This window comes from Apteryx mantelli, chromosome 4, assembly GCF_036417845.1.
Source record: "Apteryx mantelli isolate bAptMan1 chromosome 4, bAptMan1.hap1, whole genome shotgun sequence".
Classification (NCBI taxonomy): domain Eukaryota; kingdom Metazoa; phylum Chordata; class Aves; order Apterygiformes; family Apterygidae; genus Apteryx; species Apteryx mantelli.
Window position 1 is genome coordinate 56,941,696 of NC_089981.1, and position 22,230 is coordinate 56,963,925.

Sequence of the window (22,230 nt, forward strand, 5' to 3'; positions counted from 1 at the left end):
AAACAGCAAACAGCCAAGGTACTTATTTATATTTTGTCAAATGTAAATAAAAGCAAAAGGGGAAAGAAATCATTTGATGCTATATCTTATTAGTGCTCTGGCAATGGAGAGGCAATGGAAAGTATTACAGAGATCCATCAACCTTCCAACAGGAAAAAATCTCTAATGGAATGTAGAGATGAGACAAATGGCTTTACTGAATTTGTCTGTGGTGTGCTAGATCTACCAGGTTTAGCTGGTATAGCTGATCTTCCAGTAATTTGGATCAGCTTCTACTTTTCCATTACTGATGGTACAGCTTAAAGTGGTTTAGGGCCTGTCATTTAAGGTTTGAAGAGATTGCACGCCTGTGAATCAGAAATGTGGTGCGTGTCCTAAGCCTCTTCTCCCTAAGTCTACAGTGAGTAAAGGTGAGACAAACCCAATCTGTTTTGCATTTTACAGGCAAGATCAAATATTGTGAAGACAAACAGAAAATCAATAAACTATATCCTTAGAAAATTACTATCATGTCACAGGGAGCATTCTGAAAGGTACCTTTTGTCAGAAAAGTCATTCTGAACAGCAAAACATCCACCACTTTGGTCTATGACATCATCAATGCTACATACAGTGCTCTATTTCTTAATAATTTACATTAAGAACAAGAATGTTAATGCATCAAAAATATATCCAAGTCATAAAAATTAAGTTTTGTGGGTTATTTTCAAATAGCTTGAGCAACCTGGAAGACATTTTCCTATTTATCTGCTAGCTAAACTTATGGTCTACAGTTTTGTATTTATCTCCAACAGGATAGAAATCTAAACAGTTTTGAATCCCTAGCCAGGGGAAACTTTCATATGTCCATTGCAGACCAGCTGAAAGATGCTGGACACCTGGAAAAGAGCTTTTTCTCCTAAGCCAAAGAACAGGGACTGATATTCTATTCAAATGTGTACACTGGGTATATAATTAAGCTAGGATGGAATGACTGTCAGAAGCAGAGTGGAAAATGTGACAGAATTAGAATGAGCTATTTTATCCAACTGCATTGCCAACAGACTTTTTTTTTTTTTTTTTAACAGTTGTATATACAAAAGTGAAATAGAGGAGAGATGAAAACTCTGAGGGAACATTGTTCAGCAATAAAACACTCAGCAGAATTTCACTGTTGTAGCTATAGTTTTGCTGGACAATAAAAACTATATATTAACATATAAAGAAGCAGTTACATTTGCTTTATTCCTTTGTTCTTTCAACCTGCCTCCTGAATCTGGAAGTAATAATACAAAAACTTTTATTTTTTTTTTTTAACTGAAGTAGGAAAAGCGAATGGATGATGTGGGCATACAGGCATATTTCTCTCAGACATACAAAGCCTAAATTATTTCTGCACCTTAGTTTATTCTTATATCATAAGCAAATAGCAATATGCTGAAATATCTTTTGTAGATCACTTGCATGTGTGTGTGTGTGCACCTTATTCATCAGAGTAAAGCAAAATCTAACAGTGAAATACAGGTGTGGTTTTTTTGTTTTGTTGTTTTTGGGTTTTTTTTGTTTTTTTAACTATAATGGGCACACAGGGAACACAGCCCTGTAAGATGACTAGACTAATCAGTGCAAATTTATTTCTTCTGAAGTTCAATAAGAAATAAGGGATCTTTTAAAAATGTTATCTGCATGTCCACAGTCCCCCCCCCGCCCCCATGGTTTATTAAGGAGCTGTTAAGTAGACCTATTTTGAGTCTTCTGGCTTTATTTCTAATTCTCTTTATCTGAAACCAATGGAGCCTTCCAGAGTCACTCCATTCTTTCATTATCTTCCAGTTGAAATAAAGTACAACAGATTAAGAGATACTAACAAAAAGATAATTAAGCTACTTTTATTTCTTAAATACTTTACTCATCTATCACATATAAAGAAGCACAAAAGTCCATTAAAATTCACAGTATAAATCAAAACAGTAAATTGATAGGAGGGGGGCCATGAGGCTGATTCAGGCTATGTAAAACTGGAATGGCAATAGCTTTAGAAGAGCTTTATGTATGTCATGAGGCTGGAAATAATGCTTAGAACAAATACATCTTCCCTGGTACAATCACTTTTTCCTAGCAATTTATATATCAATGATATCTTAATGAATCTTATTTAAATCCAAGCAAATTTGAATTTTAAACTCAGTTTGCCTCATACTTTACATGAATACTCATGATACTTAAAAGGTCCAGCCAGCCAGGCAAAAGATCATTATAGCACAAGTATTTGTTTGGGGGAAGGAGGAGGGAAAAGCTATGGAATTTCTACTTTTTCCTCTTGCTGTAAGGCACTTCGTTTTGCAGTGTGATTACAGAGGAAAAGCTCAGGTTCTACTCTCCAGCTGACCTAGAAATGATATATATACATATTTTAATATTACAATCTGGAACAAAGGGAACACTTCAAAACATCTCTGCTGCTGAACAACTCTTTTTTTTCTTTTTTTTTTTCTTCCCTCCCCTCAATTCCCAGAAATTCTGGAGCAACAGAATATAGTTCAACTGGTGGTGTTTGCATCATCTTTATACAGATTTAGCTTGGACTTTTCCAACATTTAAATACTATCTTCTATTTCACTTTTGGGAAATCCTGAACCTGGGAAGGTCAGTCATGATCTACCCTGAGGTAGTCTGCACTGCAAGAACATGAGTCAGAGAAAAGGCAATCCTGAATTTTTGGCCGCTGTAGTAGAATATTCTATACAATGAGTTCTAAGATACCAAGCTTACAAGAAGGTAAAACATAGGCCACGTTTATTCAGAAAAAAAACAAACTGCCCACATACCACACATATTACAAATTAAAACACAACTATCAAATTAGCCTGGCAAGTGTACAATCAGAAATAAGACTAATAATAATCAGACTATCCGAAACAACAACAAAAAGTCTTCCATGCATTCTTACATCAATATGGAAACTAAAAGATGATGGACATGCTAAAATCCTTCACAAGAGAAATGACCTATGTTATTATGCTAGAAAAAGCAAGACAGCCACTGCTGTGAAACTGTTGAATGAATGAATCCCTGCTGTGGGGATATATACATGTGAGTTCAGAAATGTCTTAGCATTTATGAAACACTGAGTTGCTTGGGCAACTCACATGAAGTCTCCTTTGTAACAGCTCTCTGAAGCTCTCTATATCTGCAACTCTCTAATCCCTAATCCTAGGTTCCCTCCGTGACACAAATTCTCTATGGCAATAGTTTGCGTGTCCATGACATAATATTATGCTGATAATTGTGCTGAAGTCTTCTTTAAATTCAAGTCTTAATTTTCAGGTAAATCACAACAAAAATGCTGGTCATTGGTATATCGTGCTCTACAAGGTCCATATATTTTGACCTTCTGTGACCTAATTTCCATTTCACAAAAGCATCCCCAGTCATTCATACGTCATATGTCATTCACAGCTCAAGCATAGTCATAAGAGGAACTCTGTTTTATAGTATTACCTAGGACTTAATATAGCAACATGCCCGAGCAACTCAACATTTCATAAATGCTAAGACATTTCTGAAAGCATATTATATATTGAACAGTGAACTGCTCCTATCTTTGTCAAGAAGAGAAAGTACAGAAGATGGAAAATGTCAACACCAATTAGATTCCCGTTAGTTATGGAGTAAGGATAGCACTGTACTAAATTTAGAACACTTTTTGCAAAGGAAACAATGATGGAAAACAACTACAAGAAAATTCAGACTTCACATATACTTCATTCAAGGTACAATAATATATTTTTATTGCCTTATTCACTACATTGAATGGAACTGTATATGCAAAAAGTGGCATGCAGGATTTGACCCAGGTGATCAACTAGTGACTCCGGAGAGAGATCAAGACCTATTCTTTCTGACTGAAGCAGGAATGAATCAAAATTCAAACAGAAAACAAAAGATACCTCTGAAACAATATTCTGACTTGTTTAGCACCAGATGGTTTTGAGCAATGCATTTCAAATGAGCTAGCTGCTGTGTAATTTTCAAACAAGATGATACCAAATGACTGGAGTACTGGCTTTTTAACAGCAACTGCTATTTAATGCTTTATTTGAGTTGCCTTGTCTCGAATAACCTAAAAATTTACACAGATTTCATCTCAAGGACTGAAGAAGTTCATAAATATTAAAAAAATTAGGCTTTGATTCCCAGAAAAACCTCTCCCACAGAGGTATTTTAAGTACTTTATTCAGTTATTACTACTTACATCTTCTCTTTCCTGACTAGGAAAGGTAGCTACATTAAGTGAAGTAACAGTGATCTAAAGAAGAAACTTAAGAGTTTCTACTGGGTCGTAGGAACAGAAAAGGAGGATTTTAGCTTTTTGAAACAGCTGAACATTCAGATGGTGCAGATTTTCTTGTTGAAGATTTTATTTGGCTACCACCCAAGGCTTTTTTGGGGGTGGGGGGGTAGGGGGGGAGATAAGAAAAATATTCCTTTTTTTTTTTTTTTCATATCTTATGGTGCTGAAGTGATTATGAACATGGACTATCATCTTTTCCTGTCAGAGTACAACCAGACAAGGAAAGCTTCATGAAGAATGAAGCAGTCCTGTCTGGTCTTGCATAGTTACACACACAAATAAGGTGACCAGAAGACAATTAGTTAATTCACAGCAACTTCAAGAAAGGAGTAGCATCCAGCTAATTTTAAGCAAATACTGATGAATTTTAAAATGCTATATAACTCATAAACAAACACACTTTACCTATCCATAAATATATCTATATAGATATAAATTTGTACAGGTAAGTTAGAATTGAATCTTCAAAGTATTAAAAACGTTAAACTAATGAAACTATGGAAGGGGAAACGATACAAGATATCTTGATAGAGCAACATCAAGGTCAAATTGGCAGATAACAGCTTTGAAACTATTATCACAAACTATGTTCAAAATAAATAACTGTTACACCTCATGGGCAAAAACCACCTCAGTAGTCCTCAGTTAAGACTTACAGGACTGAGGAGCTGAATAAGATACTGACTCAGTCGTGCTACTAAGACCAGCTAATAAGGAAAATATTAATTTCTCTTCATCTAAACTGTCAGCAATTTTCTTTAAGGAAGCAGAGCAAACTAAATCCTTGCAGGGAGCATTCCAAAGAGGCTGCAAACTTCATTGATACCAATGTCATCATCAGGCAGCTATTTTCCACCTGAAGTACATTAGCTTTCTTTACAGCTACATGACGAGATCTTTAATGTTCATTGTAATGCAACAGAAGAACCTCACAAGCTTATTGTAGTTGCTGGTAGAACTGCGAAACTGTGCTTTTTCTTGGAATCAGATTCCTAGTGTGACCAACATGTTCAAAAACAGACTTCTAGATCAAGTTTATTTAATTTAATTTATTTTTATTTTATTTTGTTTTGTTTTTATTTTTTATAGGCTGCTCACTGCTTTTCTCCACAAAAGCATTTTTTCCAAGCAGAACTTTCTTATGCACCAAAACCAACACTATGGTTCCTCTCAAGCCACAATCAACACACATTCAGTTTAAATGCAGCTTCCTAGTAAAATATTTATAGAGACACATACACACAATGAAAGAAAATATGCACAAGCATATGGCTGAAAGGTGCTAGAATGCACTACGGTTACAACAGCAGCTCAGCAGAAATGCGTTACAAACCAATTGTATTTTATTTAAAAGAGGAAGAGAATGGCAAGTAAGTTAATAGAACTGCCAAAGTGGATCAGACTAGTGGTCTGTCGACTCCTGTATCTAGCAGCATGCATTACCACCTCTTAAGGGGATGTAATACTGCATCAGGCAAACCGGAATAACTACACACAAAGAAATAGTCTCATAAACCTCAATAATTACTAGTTTCCTTGATGGGGGGGGGGGGGGAAGCATAATAGACTACTCTCAAATTTTGCTAATTAAAAAGATGATTCTTTATATTCACATCTGTAAATAGTTAATTCTTTAAAATGCTTTCACATAAGCAGTACATTAAAGCAGTGATTTTTGTAATCTAAGCATGTTTCCACAAATCTGTTTCTTTCTAGCTTTGATTTTTTTGTCATGAACTTGTTTTAGGATTAATAAATGTCCCTTAAAAGAGGATGGGATATTAGTTATAATTTTTCAGGCCAACTACATTCACACACTTTATTTATTTCTAGCATTCAACATCATCATATAGTTCTGATATATTCCAACTATGAGATATATCATTAAAGCTTAAAGTTTAGTCAAAATTACAGAAATTAGAAATAAACAATTAAAATATGAAAAAAATATAGTGCAAAGATTAAGAGCCAATCTGACAGGTCATACATGTCATTCAGGAAACTTATCTTCTGTATTTCAAATCTACTTTTCCTAGTGATGTTTTTCAATATTGGCACTGATATTAGGACAGGACATCACTGTATTTTGCTGATAAACTGCAAGTTAAGGGCAGTCATCAACTGGTTCAATTCCTTATTAACACCACATTTTTTAACCTTCCAAACTGAGCAATTTATTTTAAACTTGAAACTTTTAAACTTGAATCTGACAAGTACTTCAGCTATACAAATAAATACCACTTAAAAGTCGATTACCAGGAACTTCTAGAATCAGAAGTTGTTACAAAAACACAAAAGTCCATTCTGGCTTTCTAAACACCAAGACATGATAATTTGATACAAAACTTGTGCCGTTTCGCTGATAAATGGAATAATTTTCTACATCTTGAGGGTAACACTCCACTTTTTCTGAAGGAGGAAGGTCTAAGAAAATATATTCTGTACTGATTTCTGAATATCTCATCTTGGTGTTGTATAGATTAAAAAGGAATCAAGCTTCATCTGTAATGATAAATATCCCTTTTCATTTTAGGTACTCCCACAGTTTTTACAAGAACATACTGTATTTTTTTTTGCTCATTCCCAGTTTTAGAAAGCTAATTTAGAACTCTGATTATATGCAATATTTCTACAGAAGAAACACTCAAATATTCTTACCATTCTAATCTCAACACATTGCTTCTATGTTAAGATAACCAAAATCCTTTCAGCTAAATAAAAATGGTAAAATAGAATTAATCTTGATTTGAATATACAGGGGAGAAAAGTAAGCACCTGAAATGGTCTTTAGCAGTAAAAATTCCATTTCTAATATTTCAATCTCTAATGTAACAGTGGCCTTTATTATCTCTAAAGAAAAAAATGGATATTTTTATTATAAATTGGCAAGAAATAGCTCAGCGAAATGCAAAGAATTTTGTAGTTTCCATAGAGAAATGTTACCAAGATTCATCTCATCATTAACTTTAAAATGGCAACATACCACCAAAATGAAGTGATACTTTATCCATTTTTTGTCAGTCATTTACATCAGAATTCATTTACAATTGAACCATTGTAAGAGTATGTCCAACTGCATGACTTTTTTCAATGAAAATCAGGTAAGAGGTGAAAATAACAAGTATTAGATATATGAAAGGGGGGAAAGAAAAGCTATAGTCTTTCTCCGCATCTTAATTCCATGGTAAATTTTCATCTGTTTCTTTCAGTCAGTCATTAAACTTACACAGTATGGAAAAAAGCCACTATTATCTTACCAGTTTTCTCAAACATGTCTAATTCCACTATTTTTCACTCATGATCGACTCTTCTAATACATAAAGGGTTTCAAGAGAACATGACCAAGGTGTTTTGCTTTAAAGCTTATAGTTATTGTAATTTTAGTTTTACAGCATTATCAGTAAAACTGAGAGCCAAACTGTGAGACACCTTTGTGAAATCTACTTTCCTGCTTCAAAACTTCCAGCCATGCAATAAATGTTTGCTTTTATTTATATTTGAAAGTAAGACCCAATTTTTGACTTTCTAAAATGCTATAACAAAGATGAATGTAAACTGGCTTTTTCATGTTGAAATTTCATCTTCAGATAAGCCCAGAAAATTATTGAAAACACTATGAAGTAATGTTTCTAGACAGTTTAGGCTAAACTGAGCCAACAGCTGATAAATCACTTTTGCATTACCACTCTCACACTGGCAATATATCCTTGGAGAAGAAAAAGGCTGATCTATTAGCAAATCCTGCCAGCTGTCCTAGAGAAAAGGTTATAGAGGCAAAGATATCATTACTGCAGGCTTCTAAGGATATTTTAATTTAACTGGAAGAATGATTCTTAAAACCAAAGTGCAAAGCACAAAGCTTAAAACAAAGTTACAAGATCATCATCATCCTTCACCCTGAGGTCTTGTTCCTCTCCCAGAGTTATGCATTTCTAATATGTATCTAAAGGTGGCAGCAACTGTTTATTCTTAAAGGCCCCAAATTCATCCTGTTTAAAGGGTTCAAAACACTGTATCACAGGGACCTATCCAGAAATAGCACGGTCAGATTCATCCTCAAAGTCAGCCCAAATGTTATGTCAAGAATTAGTCTGGGCTAGCGAACACTTGATCTGTAGGTGACAAATTTCTGCACACCACTCACCTCCAACTTTGTTAGATAGGACTAGCAGTAGAGCTGTAATTCCACTGTATTACAAACAACTGGTGAAAGGCAGGCAGTTCTATGATCAGTAATATTTATCCAAAACCAAACTAGAACAAAACTATAGCAAACAGTGCAGGCGTGATACTTTCCTCCCTGAAGTCTTTTAGCAGTAAGTTTATCAAAAACAGATTGTTTTAGGTGTGATTTCAGGCTTAATAGTTGTAATACAGAAACATACGAAAGAAAGAAATTAAACATACATTTACTGATACGTATCTCACAGCAATTTTATCTTACACTGGTTAACATAGACTGAACATAAATGAAAGCAGAAGCCAAGCCTGTGTCCCTTTTCCATGATTTCTATTTCAGGTTGTATTTTGTGTATGCTAGAGCAAAGAACTATATCAATATTTTTACAGAGAATAATGCATCCTTTTTTTTGATTAAGACTTCATATGTGTGCTGAAAGAAATATTTGCTCTATGGAAGATGATAGCAAAATTTCTATTAGTGTTAGCATAAATTGATTAAACAAAGTCAACTACAGATAAAGAAAACTGCATCCCTGCATTCAAAGACCACGTTTCCTAAGATCATTGTAAACAGTTTAAAACAACCTTTCCCTCCCACATTCTTAACAGCTCTTTATTACCAACTAAAATAATCATACATAACTGCATAAACACAAATTCACTCATAGATAACTCTGACTGAAATTGCTAGGTTTTACTTCTAACAATGTAAGATTATGTAAGAATTATTATTATAATTATGCAGGAATCTCTTCAACTGTAGTATTACAAGCCCACACTCAAAATTCTTTTGCTATTCCAACCACACAGATAGTATGCTGACTACATCTACTAGGACATACAGTCTATTATATTCGTATACTAAATTACAAAGAGCCTATAGACAGAAGAGATTAAAAGCTTAATGTACAACTACTTAATTTTAAAAACGACGACAATCAAAATAATAAAAAAACTCTATAGAATCTTTCCATATCAAAATACTTAAACAAGAGAGTATAGACAGCCCTTCTTTTAGAGGCTCTTGTGCCAAACAAATATACTACTGTATTTCCTAATTCTGATGCAAGAAGTGGGGAATTTTCTTCCCGTACCAATACAGGGTAAGAAGAAAAGGTCTCTCCTGTTGATGTCTCCTGATGAAGTCGAAGAATTAGTGCCCTCAGAGACTGCAAAGCACCTTAATAAGAACTCGCTGGTAGGAGAGGAGAAGGAACATCTGAAATTGATCAGCTGGGTTTATTTAAATGACAGCTACAAGTTTGCTGGGAATTTAATAAAATAAATACCATGAAGCTTTCATAGAAAGTAGCTGCGCTTTCCATGACAGGCAAAGAATTCATTTCAATATCAACTGCCTACTTTCTTTTTTATGATCATGTGAATCCAGGCAAGCTATCAGCAGATGAATCATCAAATCTAAAACAGAAACTGTAGAAAAGGGAAATAAAGTCACTATAATCAGCAAATGAGAAGTGCATATTCCAACTACAACAGTATAAACTACTATTCAGTTTATTTCCTGGAAGTTCTTGATAACTTCTGCGTCACAGATCTTCACAGTCTTTGTTTCCAAACATATCCTACATTTTTCCCTATATCTGATTATACTCATGTTAAGCCTTGCAAAGAGAATAATTTTCACAGCTAGCTACCTGCATACTTTTGTTCTTGGAACTAATGAACTATCAGTAAAAAGAACTAATTATTTGGTTTAATATTACTTTGATGGGAACAAAGCTATTTTTTTTCCTTTGAAACAGTCATCAGAAACAAAACTTCCCAAACTTCCCACTTAGAATTATTAGGATAGAAGGGCACATATTCATTTGAGTTTGAAATGCAAAATGTCAGTTACTGTTGCTTACTTTAGCAGTTTTTGAGTTATGGTCAACTTTAATAATTCCCAAATAAAGTTACAAAGCACAGTAAATACTGTCAAATTTTGTCAGTATGCATAAACTGAAATACTAACTTCATTATTCCTAAGTCAGTAGTTAGAACTCAAGCTTGTGACCTTTTGATAAAAGCCCATCTCTTAGCTCAAAAACTGGCAGTGAAAACACTGGTTATCATCTTGTTTCATTTTGGTCCTTGTTTAACTGCTGTTTGGGAAGCAGATAAACAGATTAAGGAACTCTTAAGATATACCAATATACCCAATAATTTGCATCATTGCTGTAGTCAGTGACCTGAGTTGCAAACTAAGATGTACAGGGATCTGTCTGTGCTCTGCAAACAAGAAAAAGGTGCAGGTGCATCGAAGTTTCCCAGCTCTACAGCAGCAAAATTCCTCTCCCACAGAAGCCAAGGGGAATTTTGTTAGGAAGCCCATATGCAACAATTTGCAATGCAGGCTGGAGCCAGGGACAACTACAAGAACAGATCACCACACAACCAAGAAATCAGGGGCTGAACAGGGCCTCTGGGAAAATAAGTGTCCTTCTGTTTGACGGTTTGGAGGCTGTTAGGATACTCATGGGAAAGAAAAAAGTAATTTTTTACTCCAACTGAGCAGCTTTTTGGTTAGACCTTTTTATGTAGCAACTTAGTATTTTCTTCATTCCTTTAAAGGAAAAACAGAGGACAGAAATTTAAAAGTGTTGTGTTTCAGAACAGACATAAAAAAGAGACTTTATTTTCAGAAATCTCAGTCTAAGGGTGGAAAACTAAAATAACTATGCAAGATGGTTTATTTTCCTGAAGAATACTTAGTGAAATAAGTGAAAACATTCAGTTTTCACTGACTGGGAAACAGATGGTAGATACTAATTTCAGATATTGACCAGATGCTTTTTTATCTGACAACTAATCCTGAGAATTCACCTCAAGACATATGAATTATGAAAGGTAACAAAACCCTTACTCTGATCTTGCTAGAAATCAATTAAGTTTCAAGACAACTACTGGAAATTTAGTAATAAACACCTTCTGAAATACTTTGTGAGGAAATGGCAATGCAGAACAGACTTTCAGTGGGCACTGTTTCAGACAGCTCAGAAATGTTTCTGGATGAACACAAGTACAGAGAGAAACTAAAAACAAGGTTGGCTAAAAAGGAGGAGAGGGAGAATGATTTTTCAGAAGGTGAGTAATGGATGTTACGTCCAGAACTAAACACTACGGAAGCAGATATATTGGAAGAACATGAAGTGGTGCTTGATGGACAAATGCTGAAGCTTAGAAGTTTACTACTGCAACGTTAGCATATTCAGATCCACGATTTCGAGATGTACAGTAATTGGATGGCCAGTGCATTTGAACACAAAATGACTCAAAGAATTGAGTATCTCATATATTATAGAAGTTGGTATAGTGATGTTTCTGCCAGGTGTCTGAATAGCATCAGTATCTCTGAACAAAATGGCTTTAATGCAGCACATACTGGCAAAGAAGTCAAACACTGCTTGGATCTCTGGCACTTTTTCATCTTTTTTGACGTCTTCATGCATTTAATCTTGGCCATTGCCAAAAAATATATGATTATTCACTAGCCAATCTGTCTTTAGTAATTACTTTTTCCTCAATGGGACAACTATTAGAGATGTTTAAGAATCTACTACATGTGTTAGATAATATCCAGAATTCTGGCAGAGAAAAGCCTGTAAAAGGCCTTGGAAGATTGGTCTTTCATCTAGTTCTGGAAACAGTAAGAAAAATAATACATGTCATGAAACCCTTGAAAAAATGATCAGTGTCACTTCCAGTCCATATATAGACTAAGAAGCATAAGCTGGTGTCTCTGCAGTGGAATTACAAATACAAGCTCAATTTATCCTGTTAATATATCCCTCATGGCTTTACCCAGAAAGCTTTGTCCATTTCCATTAGTCAGATTATTAGGTATACATTTTTGTTATTAATAATATACCAACTGATCAAGTGATACATTATCACGATGCTAATACTGTATCAGCAGTACCAATTGTAAGGTTATACAGTCTTTTATGAATGGAAGTATGAAAGATAACCAATGGAACCTGAAATATTTGTTGTCATTAGAGGTAAAATGAATAAACTAAGAGCATTTTGGGGACAAAAACACTTTTGCAAGGCTAAAGGAGGCCTTGACTAGGAGAGAAAGAGGGGGAGAGAATGTGGAAAAGCAGATAAGCTGTTAAATACAAAAATTCCTTTACAGCCTTGAAGGTTTTGTCTGCCTTAAGTTTGACTAAACTCAAGGTCATAGGGGGAAGATGGGAACAGACAACCAGTCTAAGGTATAACCTTTTTCCTACAAACCTTCCTTTGCTTACATTTTTATACGCCATGACTGTAAAAATACCACTGCCTTGACCTTGTGCTAGTCTTTGTATTCTACAATTACTAGACCAGATACTGACAGACGAAAAGCATTTAATTTTATGTTACTGAAGAATTATGTCACACGATGCTGAAATACTGAAGGTGAACGAGTACGCTTACAGAGGCATCTCAAAACACAAAACAATAAGTAATGGAAATTAACAAACATTAAATACAAAGCTAGAAAAGAACTGAAATACATGCTACACTAACTAATCGGCAGATGTCCTAGGAGCAGGAGGAGGAGGAAAAGGAGGAGAGGAAAATTAGAAGAAAAGTAATTGGAAAAAGGTTCTAGAAAAAAAAATTAACTCTTTGCCAAATGCTTGTCAAAGACAATAGTTATTAGGAAGAAATTTTGGTGGAAAACAGGATTTTTTTTTTTTTTGTTATTACAAGTTAAAACCTGTGCTAACAGACAGAACAGGTTTCCTGAATCACTGAAGTTAGTATGCTGAAATTATTTTATTTTTTTTCCAAACAATGCCTTTGGTTAACCCGGGTGGAAACAGTTCTGTTTCATCAAAAATTCTGTTTCAATAAATAATAACAATAAATAAAAATACTCTGGAAAAAAAGAAATCTTTCCATTAAGTTCCTGATCATCTCTGCTTTTGTATTAAAAAGCAAATTTCATCTCTGCACCTCTGTTTTGTTGCAAGGGTAGTAGAAAAAAAGGTAATAGATATTAACAGAACTGACAACTTAGTTAACCATATGCTTGGATTGGCAAGTACTTGGAAATTAATACTTAGAAGTTAATCCTATCATACCCCAAATTAAATTTCTTCCTAAAAGCTCTTCGGACAGTAGCAGCGTCCACCACAGTTCATAGAAAATTTCAAATTTCCATTTACCTTTTTAAACATCAGTTTTTACAGTTCTCTCTAGAAAACTTCAAAATTACTTGTCACAGAAATAGATTTATAACATTACTTGAAACTTCATCACTTTCCATCAGTGTTAATAATACATAAAGCATTTGAAAGATGACAAATATTATGAAAGCAGAAAGCTCAGGAATTCTTCTTTTTTTTTTTTTTTTTAAAGTATCAGATTCAAAATAAGTATTTGTGAAAAAAATTACGTATGTCTCAAAGTTCTGTGAATACTTAATGATCTCTCTCTGATATAGAAATTCCTTATTTCATACACAGATACTTCTCGGAATATACTACTACAATAAAATTCGGACATTAGTTTGCTGCTTAACAAATAGTTGTAGTATCACTTTACCACAGTTACACTAATTTAGCTCTTTTGGTGGTGGTGATGCACGTGTGTTTGTGGGGAGGGACGACAATGTTTGCTTAATAGGAAAGACCAAAATCACTGGAGAAAGAAACGTAAAAATGCACCTAGTATTCAAGCGCTATACTTTTCAGAGGAAATCAAATTAAAAACAAGGGATCAGACAGAAAAGTTTTTCCAGGAAAATATCACACTTAGCTTCTTAGACTGTTATGGCTATTCCATCTCTCAGTTGAACGACTGCTCATTCCTTTGAGCGAGCATGCTCATTTCCTTGAGTGAGCAGTTCTTTAAAATGATTAATATAAGCTCTTAATGCAGGGATGAGTACAGCCAGTAATGGCCTCAGAAATAAGTTGTCTACAGCCACTTTACTTTTTTCCTCCTTTTTACAAACACAAAGTGCTTTCGGTTGCACTTTTAAAATATATTTTATATATACATACATATATATATATAAATATATAACGTAAGCATTACATAAAAATTACACACACACAGTATCAACATATATCGACATAAAATATGCAAAAGACACAGATTTATAAGCTGAAAACTGATAACAGTATTAACCAAAACATAATGGTTATGTACCGTGTCACATCAAAGGACTAAGTCAATCTCCCACTTCTGACAGGTGCCGAAGTCGTCTAGGGAAGAATACAGAGCAAATCCAGTACTAACACTTTCCTCAAATATTTTCCCAGTCTCAAACAATTTACATTAAGTGAATACATGGATCACATCAAAGATCCCTGTGGAACCCCACCGGTGATTTCACTCCAATAAAAAGTTCTTTTAATAAAAAGTAGTGTATGTTTGGATATATGCATAACTTATGTATGTACACACCCCCACACATGTGGGAATCATCATTTCATGTCCATTTGCACAAAGTATTCCAGCTTCAGTTGGCTTACCTCCCATAATTTTAGACTGACAGTTGATAAATTCTGGCTTCTTGTCTGTAAGGTACCGCTGACAAGTGTGATGAAGAACCTGAAAGAATGTGCATTTTTCTGAGGCTGTGCTTGCTACCCATTGGTCAAAAGAATTTTCAAATAGTAAATCGAATTCTGGGGAATCCTAGAAGAAAAAAACAAAATAAAAACAAAAGCTATCATTCTAGTTTTATAAATGATTTGAAGAAAGATCTAGAACTACCATTTTTTATAAAGCAACTATGTTGAAAGAAGTTCAAAATCATCCTGAAATTATTCTTCCCCTGCAGATTTTTTGATGAAAATAGACAGGAAAATTCTTATTTTTCTCATGGATTTTTTTAATGAGCTTGGGGTGGGGGGGGGAGAAACCCAGAACTGAAAACAGAATTATTTTAGACAAAAAAGTTAAAAGTTGGAACCTCATAAAAACTCCTTGTTAGCTACAGCTATATAGGTACTTTGTCTCTTCTATACTGCACAAGGATTGTCTTTACAGCATGGAGAAGCCTCTCAACATAGAATCCACTTCCATGCTATAATATAGGAGATGTGGTTCTGCTCTGGATATTCACCCAAAGAAGGAAAACAAATAGCAAGACCCAGTTATTATGAGAATTGATAAGTGAAACCCAGAATCTTGTATAGTCTCAAGGTAACATGAAGAAAAAAGCAGTTCTAGAACAAAGTAAACCCTGGTTCTGTACCCTGCATCAACTGCTGCAAGAAATGGACACTATGCAAGTGGTATTGCTATACGTTTAGCACTGTCTGCTAGATATCACTTTGTAATCTCATCTAATAAATGCCACTTTGAATCAACAACACTAAGAATCACAGGAAGACAAGTCTGGAAGGAACTTGTCTAAGTTGAAGTACTTGAAAGGACTTCCAACCTGAAAGTATCCCAAGCTGCTGCTTACAGAGCTACCTAGCAGATGGTGGGAAGGGGTGTAAAGCTCATATCCCTCATCTGTGTGTTCTCTCTCTCGTTTTCATTGTTCCTGTACCCAGAGAAAAGATAATCCCATTCCCTGTATTTCATATGACAGTAGCAAAGAGCTTATTCTTTCTTGTTAACAAGACTGCACTGGGCAGCAACAGAATTTGGTGCACCATCGCTGAAGAGCTTAGGTGGCTGATCACAGCACAGTTTTGAACAAACCGAGGAGGCCAGGCACAAGCATCTTTTGCTGTGCAATGAACATAGTAAGTCACTTCTTGATTACACAATGCAAGCCACATTCATAACTTCTAATTTGACTGTTTTACTACTGTAGACTTGTATTCATAAGCTTACTATATGTTAGCACCACTTTGTGTTGAGACATTCCATGTTAAAGAAACGCTCGAGGCAAAAATTCTAGAAGGACTTCCAAACCTACTTAGCGTATAGTTTGTTCTTAAGCAGTGGTCCTGTGCCATTGGCAACAAAACCACACCGTGGCCCTTTGTAGAAACATGTAAGAAATGCAGAAGGATCTGAGGAGAGGACTGTCCCAAAAGATGCAAGGTTTACTATATCACACAATCCCGAATCTCAGAAACCTCTCCTCTACATCTTTGCTTCTGCTTACTGCTCTATCTTACAACACAGCTCCATGCCGAAATGGAGCCCAAGAGACTTATAACTGAGGACAGGGCAAACACAGCTCTTTAGTAAGAGGAAAGAGTGGGAAGTAGGGAAAGCCAGGAAGAGAAAAGAAGGAAATATCTGATGATAAGCTTTGCCTCCTCTGGTCTTTTTCACTGAAGTATACTTTGCATACTCCGTAGGCTTCTTTCTTTTTTGAGGATTTGCACTTAAACCTGTATATTATATTTCCAGCTGCCTTTTGAGTAGTGAAAGGCTACCTGATTCACAAACCAATTCTAAAAGAGCTCAATTGTCATGTTCTAGAACTGTTCAGCACACTCACCCGATTAGGGTCGATACCATTGACCTGGCGAAGCTGCTCGAGCATCCACTGCGTTCTCCTGACAAAGGACGTGGAACCTTCAAACTGCTTGACCTTCGTAATAGATGCCTGAGCCGGTTTCTTGTTCGTCACTGAACATATAAAAAAACCAAAGAACACACAACTGAAATGGGCTTGGTGTTTCAAAAGTATGGTATTTGGTTCGCTTATCGGTAGCGTATTTTCTACAATGTCCCACTGTAGTTCACCCATGAAAGTAAACACATACCACTGATTCTGACAGTAGAACACATCCCCTTTCCTGGATAACATATTGAAAAGCATATTCGACATTGTCAGAATGGTTGTGCTACACCAAATGAGCATTATAGTACTCAAAAGTAGACATATTTCAGCCATTATCAGGTTAAAGTTGCCAACAGCTTGTAAAACAGAACTAGAATTAAGGTCTTTCCAGCTGCTTTTTCACAAGCACTTTAGTATTTCTTTTCTCCACACTAATTATTTGCAGTGGGTTCTCATACCGAGTCTCTTATTCGTTTCTTCCTTCTCTTGTCCTTTCAGACAAGAGAACTGACATGACTGTAAAACTCCACACCACACTGTATGTGTACAATGTCCATATATGTACTTTTTTTATTATTATTTTTTTTTACCTGTAACTTGGACTGACTTCCTTGGTGAATTCGAGTCATAAAACTATAGATTTCTCCAGTCTTTTCATGCCACACGTAGCTCACACTCATACAATAATGTCAACATGTGTAATATTCAGTTCCCAGTTTCTAGTCAACAGGCATAAATATATTGACTTACTGCATCAAGGAAGAAACCACAGAACCATAGACAATACAGTCCATGAAAAAAAGTATTTGTAAGAATTTAGGAACTAAAGATTTCCTTCCCCTCCCCCCCCCAAATACTATGTACCACAAAGACCATAAGTAAGAACAATCTTACTTAAACAAAATAAAGATCCTTTAAAAAACACAAACAATAGGAGTAAGTCATACAGATAACTTTGGTTTTGAAAAAATGCAATATAAAATACTCAAAACAGTATTAAACTCAACATCAAGTTTTCAAAATGTACTTAAACGTTAAAGCTAACTTTTCAACAACAAGAAAAAAAGGCTTCCTGTATTAGACTCATTCTCTAAACAAAGATATTTGCTTTTCATCCATGTAACTGCACATACCTTTAATCTCCAGATAAGCTTTATAAGCAATTTTATGCAATTTATATAGAGATATTGAATATTTTAATTGCGTTTTTTTTTCTGTTGCCGTTTTTTCTTAACTCACTTCCAAAATATATTTTAATTTTCAATGAAGAAATATTTTGTAGAATCACTGTACTGCACAATCTATTAAGGCTGTTACGCCAATTATTCTTCTCTCTAAACACTTTATTTCCTAAAATCCTTTTATCCATGTGACCCTCCAAAACCAGCAGTACTGGGAATGGTCACTGCTCTCTTTGATTTCAGATGCTGGCTATTAAAGAAGACTTTTTAAATAACGAAGACTTCAATAATCAGATTGTGTCTTTTAGTGCACCCAGTTTACCCAAAATAATTAGGAAAGCCAACAAGCTAATAGCCTTCCCATTCCATAGTTACATGCTGCATTAGGATGAAAATTTATCATTTCACAGATCAGTGTCTGACGTTAAATGTACTGTGGAATCAAGTAGGAAATCTGGATTAATATATGAAAAGTTCTTTTCACTAGCTCAGAATTATACATTTCAGTGTGCATCTGTGCATGTAAAAGTCCAAGCTTCTCCCATTTATAGGAAAACTTAATTTGATATTAACAGGAAATTTATTTCCAAGAAAATTGCAGTAGGCCAAGAATCATATTTTAACATGCTACATGGTAGATAATTGCTTTTAAGAAATTACCTCAGAATAGAAAGCACAGTTGAACTCAATATATTGACCAGTTTACTGATGAGACTATAATAAACAGATTGCCAGAAATGTCTTAATCGGCAGCAGAAACATTGTGAATCAATTTGTGGGAGTATCTGATTCCATACTGTATGTCAACTGCTACAGAACAGAGAAAATCAATATCATATCAATATCATATCAGAAAGCTGGCAGCAAAATTACAGCAGAACACTATTGACTAAGTTCATTAAAAAATGAGAACAGTATAAAAGATTCACTGACTGCCCAATGCCCTGTCCTTCGACAACTCTGAAATACAAAGCAATACTCTTCTTTGAGGGTTCAGTGATTTAAAGCAGTACTGGAGTATTTTTCTGGACTGAAACAGCTCACTTCTACAACCAACGTACAAAAAAGCCAAACCTACCAATTTCAAAGGTGACAGAAGGTGTCAGGAATTCTATCTATGCTTTACTAGTAGTATAAACAGGTTCTGCCTATAAATAAATTTAAAGTTACACAAGTAGACCACAAACTTGGGTCACCATCCTCCCTAAGCTCATACTTTCTAATACACACTCGCATCCTTTTTCTCAACCCCAATAGTAACTTCGGCAGATTCTATAGCATTCCATTGCCAGTTCCACATATTTTTACATAATAATAGGAAAAGTAATCTTTAACAGTGGCTTAAGTTCAAGTTCCGTGGTTTACTTCCTTGTTATGAAAGTCAGTCAATAATCTACTATTGAATGAGCTACATATTGAAACAAAATTTGGGCACAGTATATGCATGCCACATTATAATTAGGACTAAACTTTGCAAAACAACACATTCAAAACCAGGAAGCGCTACATGGAATAATTATATGATTACGTGCTTTTTCCATATGACCTCTGCCTTTTTTAATGCAAAGAATGGATAATCAGTTAATGAGATGCACAGCCCTAAACCTCATTTATAGCAAACTTCTCACTGCTCTCAATACATGTTTTTCTTAGGCTTCTATATGGCACGCATTCTAGTGCTCTTAAAAACAGGGATTATAATTATTTTGAGGTGAAAATATCAAATTTTACAGACCGGGTAGTGAGGCACAAAATGATTAATCTCAAAATTTCCATAACTTTTGTCTGGCCGGTTTGATATATCCAAAATCTAATTATTTATATTTCTCTATATAGTACTTCTTATGATCAATGAACCGCAACTTTGTTTTCAGCTGGACAAAAGATGATCACATTAAGTGCCCTAAATCAGGAAACTCAGGAATATTCCCCTTAGTGATCAACTATAAAAACCTCATGATTAGATCATCATCATTAGATCAACATCACCCACCACACAGTAAGTCTAGGAGAGGCAGAGTCCTACTATCCAGAACAGCTTGTAATTGTCTTGAATATCTCAGTTGTTGTTTTAGGAATTCAGTTCAAGTTAGTTGATATGATCCCCTTGGAATACTGACAGTTCTCCCTTTAGGTCTCACATTCATGAATAACTGCATGCAACCAAACAGATCTAGCTGTATTTCATCTGTTGTGCCTTAGTAGTTAAGGAAAAAAATAAGCTGGAATTTCTAGAACATTCAAAAACAGCTACCCACAAAATCACCAAATATGCTTTAAAACATTCATTTAGTCCATGACAGCTTGACAGTGGTATGGCAGTCATTACAACTTTGCACAGACCCTCTGGCAGCTGGGAACAGCATCCTCACTAGCTGCTCATTATGTTGCTTTGCAAACGAGAGCACTTCCACACAAGCCATTGAGTGGGCGTTAACTTGCAAACATGCAAAAGTAATTTCTTAAATCAGAAATTACATGCTCCTAGCCACACTCCCTCTCTAAGAAGTTATACATATGCTTTAGCCAAAATCTTTCCCAATCATTATCTACCTCAATAAAATACATCAGGACAAAACTCTGCTTCAGTTTTAGGGGTTAATTTTGGTAACAGAATTTAACACTATGTCTTCAAAATAAGAAGTTGCAATAGGGTGGATAAAGCACATTCATTTGGAACCCAGTAATAGATGGCACGTCCATACAGTACTACTGCATGTCATCAGATGCAAATAAATTATTTTGCTTTTCTTCCTAAAGAACACACAGCTATTGGTAAAGCAAAAAAAATTTTTGAGAAGTCATACTACAACAATCCATGACAGAACATACTTTGTGGCTTTTTATTTATTTATTAAACTAGATTAACTTCTAAACAAAAACCACAAAGCAAGGAACAGCATTTTTTCTTCTGGGACTGAAGACAATACTAACCATTCTGCATCCTAAGTGACAGGATAAAAATAAGTCATAGCATTAAATTTCAAGAAGGTTGTGAAAGTTTGAGAGTCATGCATTTAACTTAAATATTGGCTCAAAAGTAGATCAGAGAATAAGGGGAGAAATATTCAGATCAGAATTAGCTTTAGAGCATATTGTGACACAGTCAAGTTACTATTCTTATGGTCTGGAACATGAGGAACCAAATGAATCTGAATTCCAGGCCTAGCTAAAATTCTAGATGGTAAACTAGAATCTAGTAGCTCATGGATGATTTGAATCTTAAGCAGGAAATCCATACAACTCTTCACACAGAAGGCTAAAGGATACAAAAGTCATGGTCCAACTTCAGCTGTGTATGTACGTGTGTGCGTGTGTGTGTGTATTTTTTTTCCCAAGTTTCTAAAGTATCTTTAAGGACCTATTTCATATTGAAATAACAAAATAATGAAAAATGCTCCTTAAACACTACCCCAAAATATCTGGCTTTGAGAACTAGCCTGAAAGTTCTAAACCACTGCATTATGAACTTTCTTGTACTGGATCAGGTTTGAAATACATATTTAAAAGTCAAGATTTGCCTCTGAAGTCCCAATTCTGGATTTCTGTGTTTAGTTTTGGATGTCCTTCCTTTTATTAAATACACAGATCCTAATTTAAAGATATGTCTTTTTTGCTTAAAATACACAAAGTGAAGAAGTCTACTGAGTATTGAAGCTTAAGAGCAAGCTGCTCTGAACTCTAAAACTCTTTAGGTAATCAGAAATCTTATGACAAATGGCTTGATTGCCTCACAGAATTTCTAGTCATATTGCAGTGTATTTATAAACTGCTGAATGATTGAAATAACTACTGAAGGGAGAAATTAAAGTTCAAAGTCTTGAAGCAGTCAAAGAAAGTGATTGAGAAAACTGTTCACATTATAACAGGAACTTTTGTATTCGGACACTGCACAAGTGCTCTACAGTTCTTAAAGATTAAGAAGTAGCCTACGTTTTTGTTGCTGTTTTATCATTAGTTCTTCAGAAAAAAAGGAAATAGTCCAAATGAAGATCACACAAAAATTGCTTTTATTTGTGAAATTATTTTGTTTGTGAAACTGTTGGACTGAG

General features: G+C 34.9%; 1 protein-coding gene across 1 annotated transcript in view; it reads right to left on the reverse strand.

Moving 5' to 3' along the window:
* Nucleotides 1–22,230, reverse strand: part of STXBP6 (syntaxin binding protein 6) — a 138,564-nt gene that overhangs the window by 14,275 nt on the left and 102,059 nt on the right. Inside the window, exons 3-4 of the mRNA XM_067295585.1 lie at nt 16,932–17,062; nt 14,992–15,157 (exon numbers count right to left, since the gene is read on the reverse strand). Coding sequence (XP_067151686.1) covers nt 14,992–15,157; nt 16,932–17,062 — 297 coding nt within the window. The remainder of the gene's footprint in view (nt 1–14,991; nt 15,158–16,931; nt 17,063–22,230) is intronic.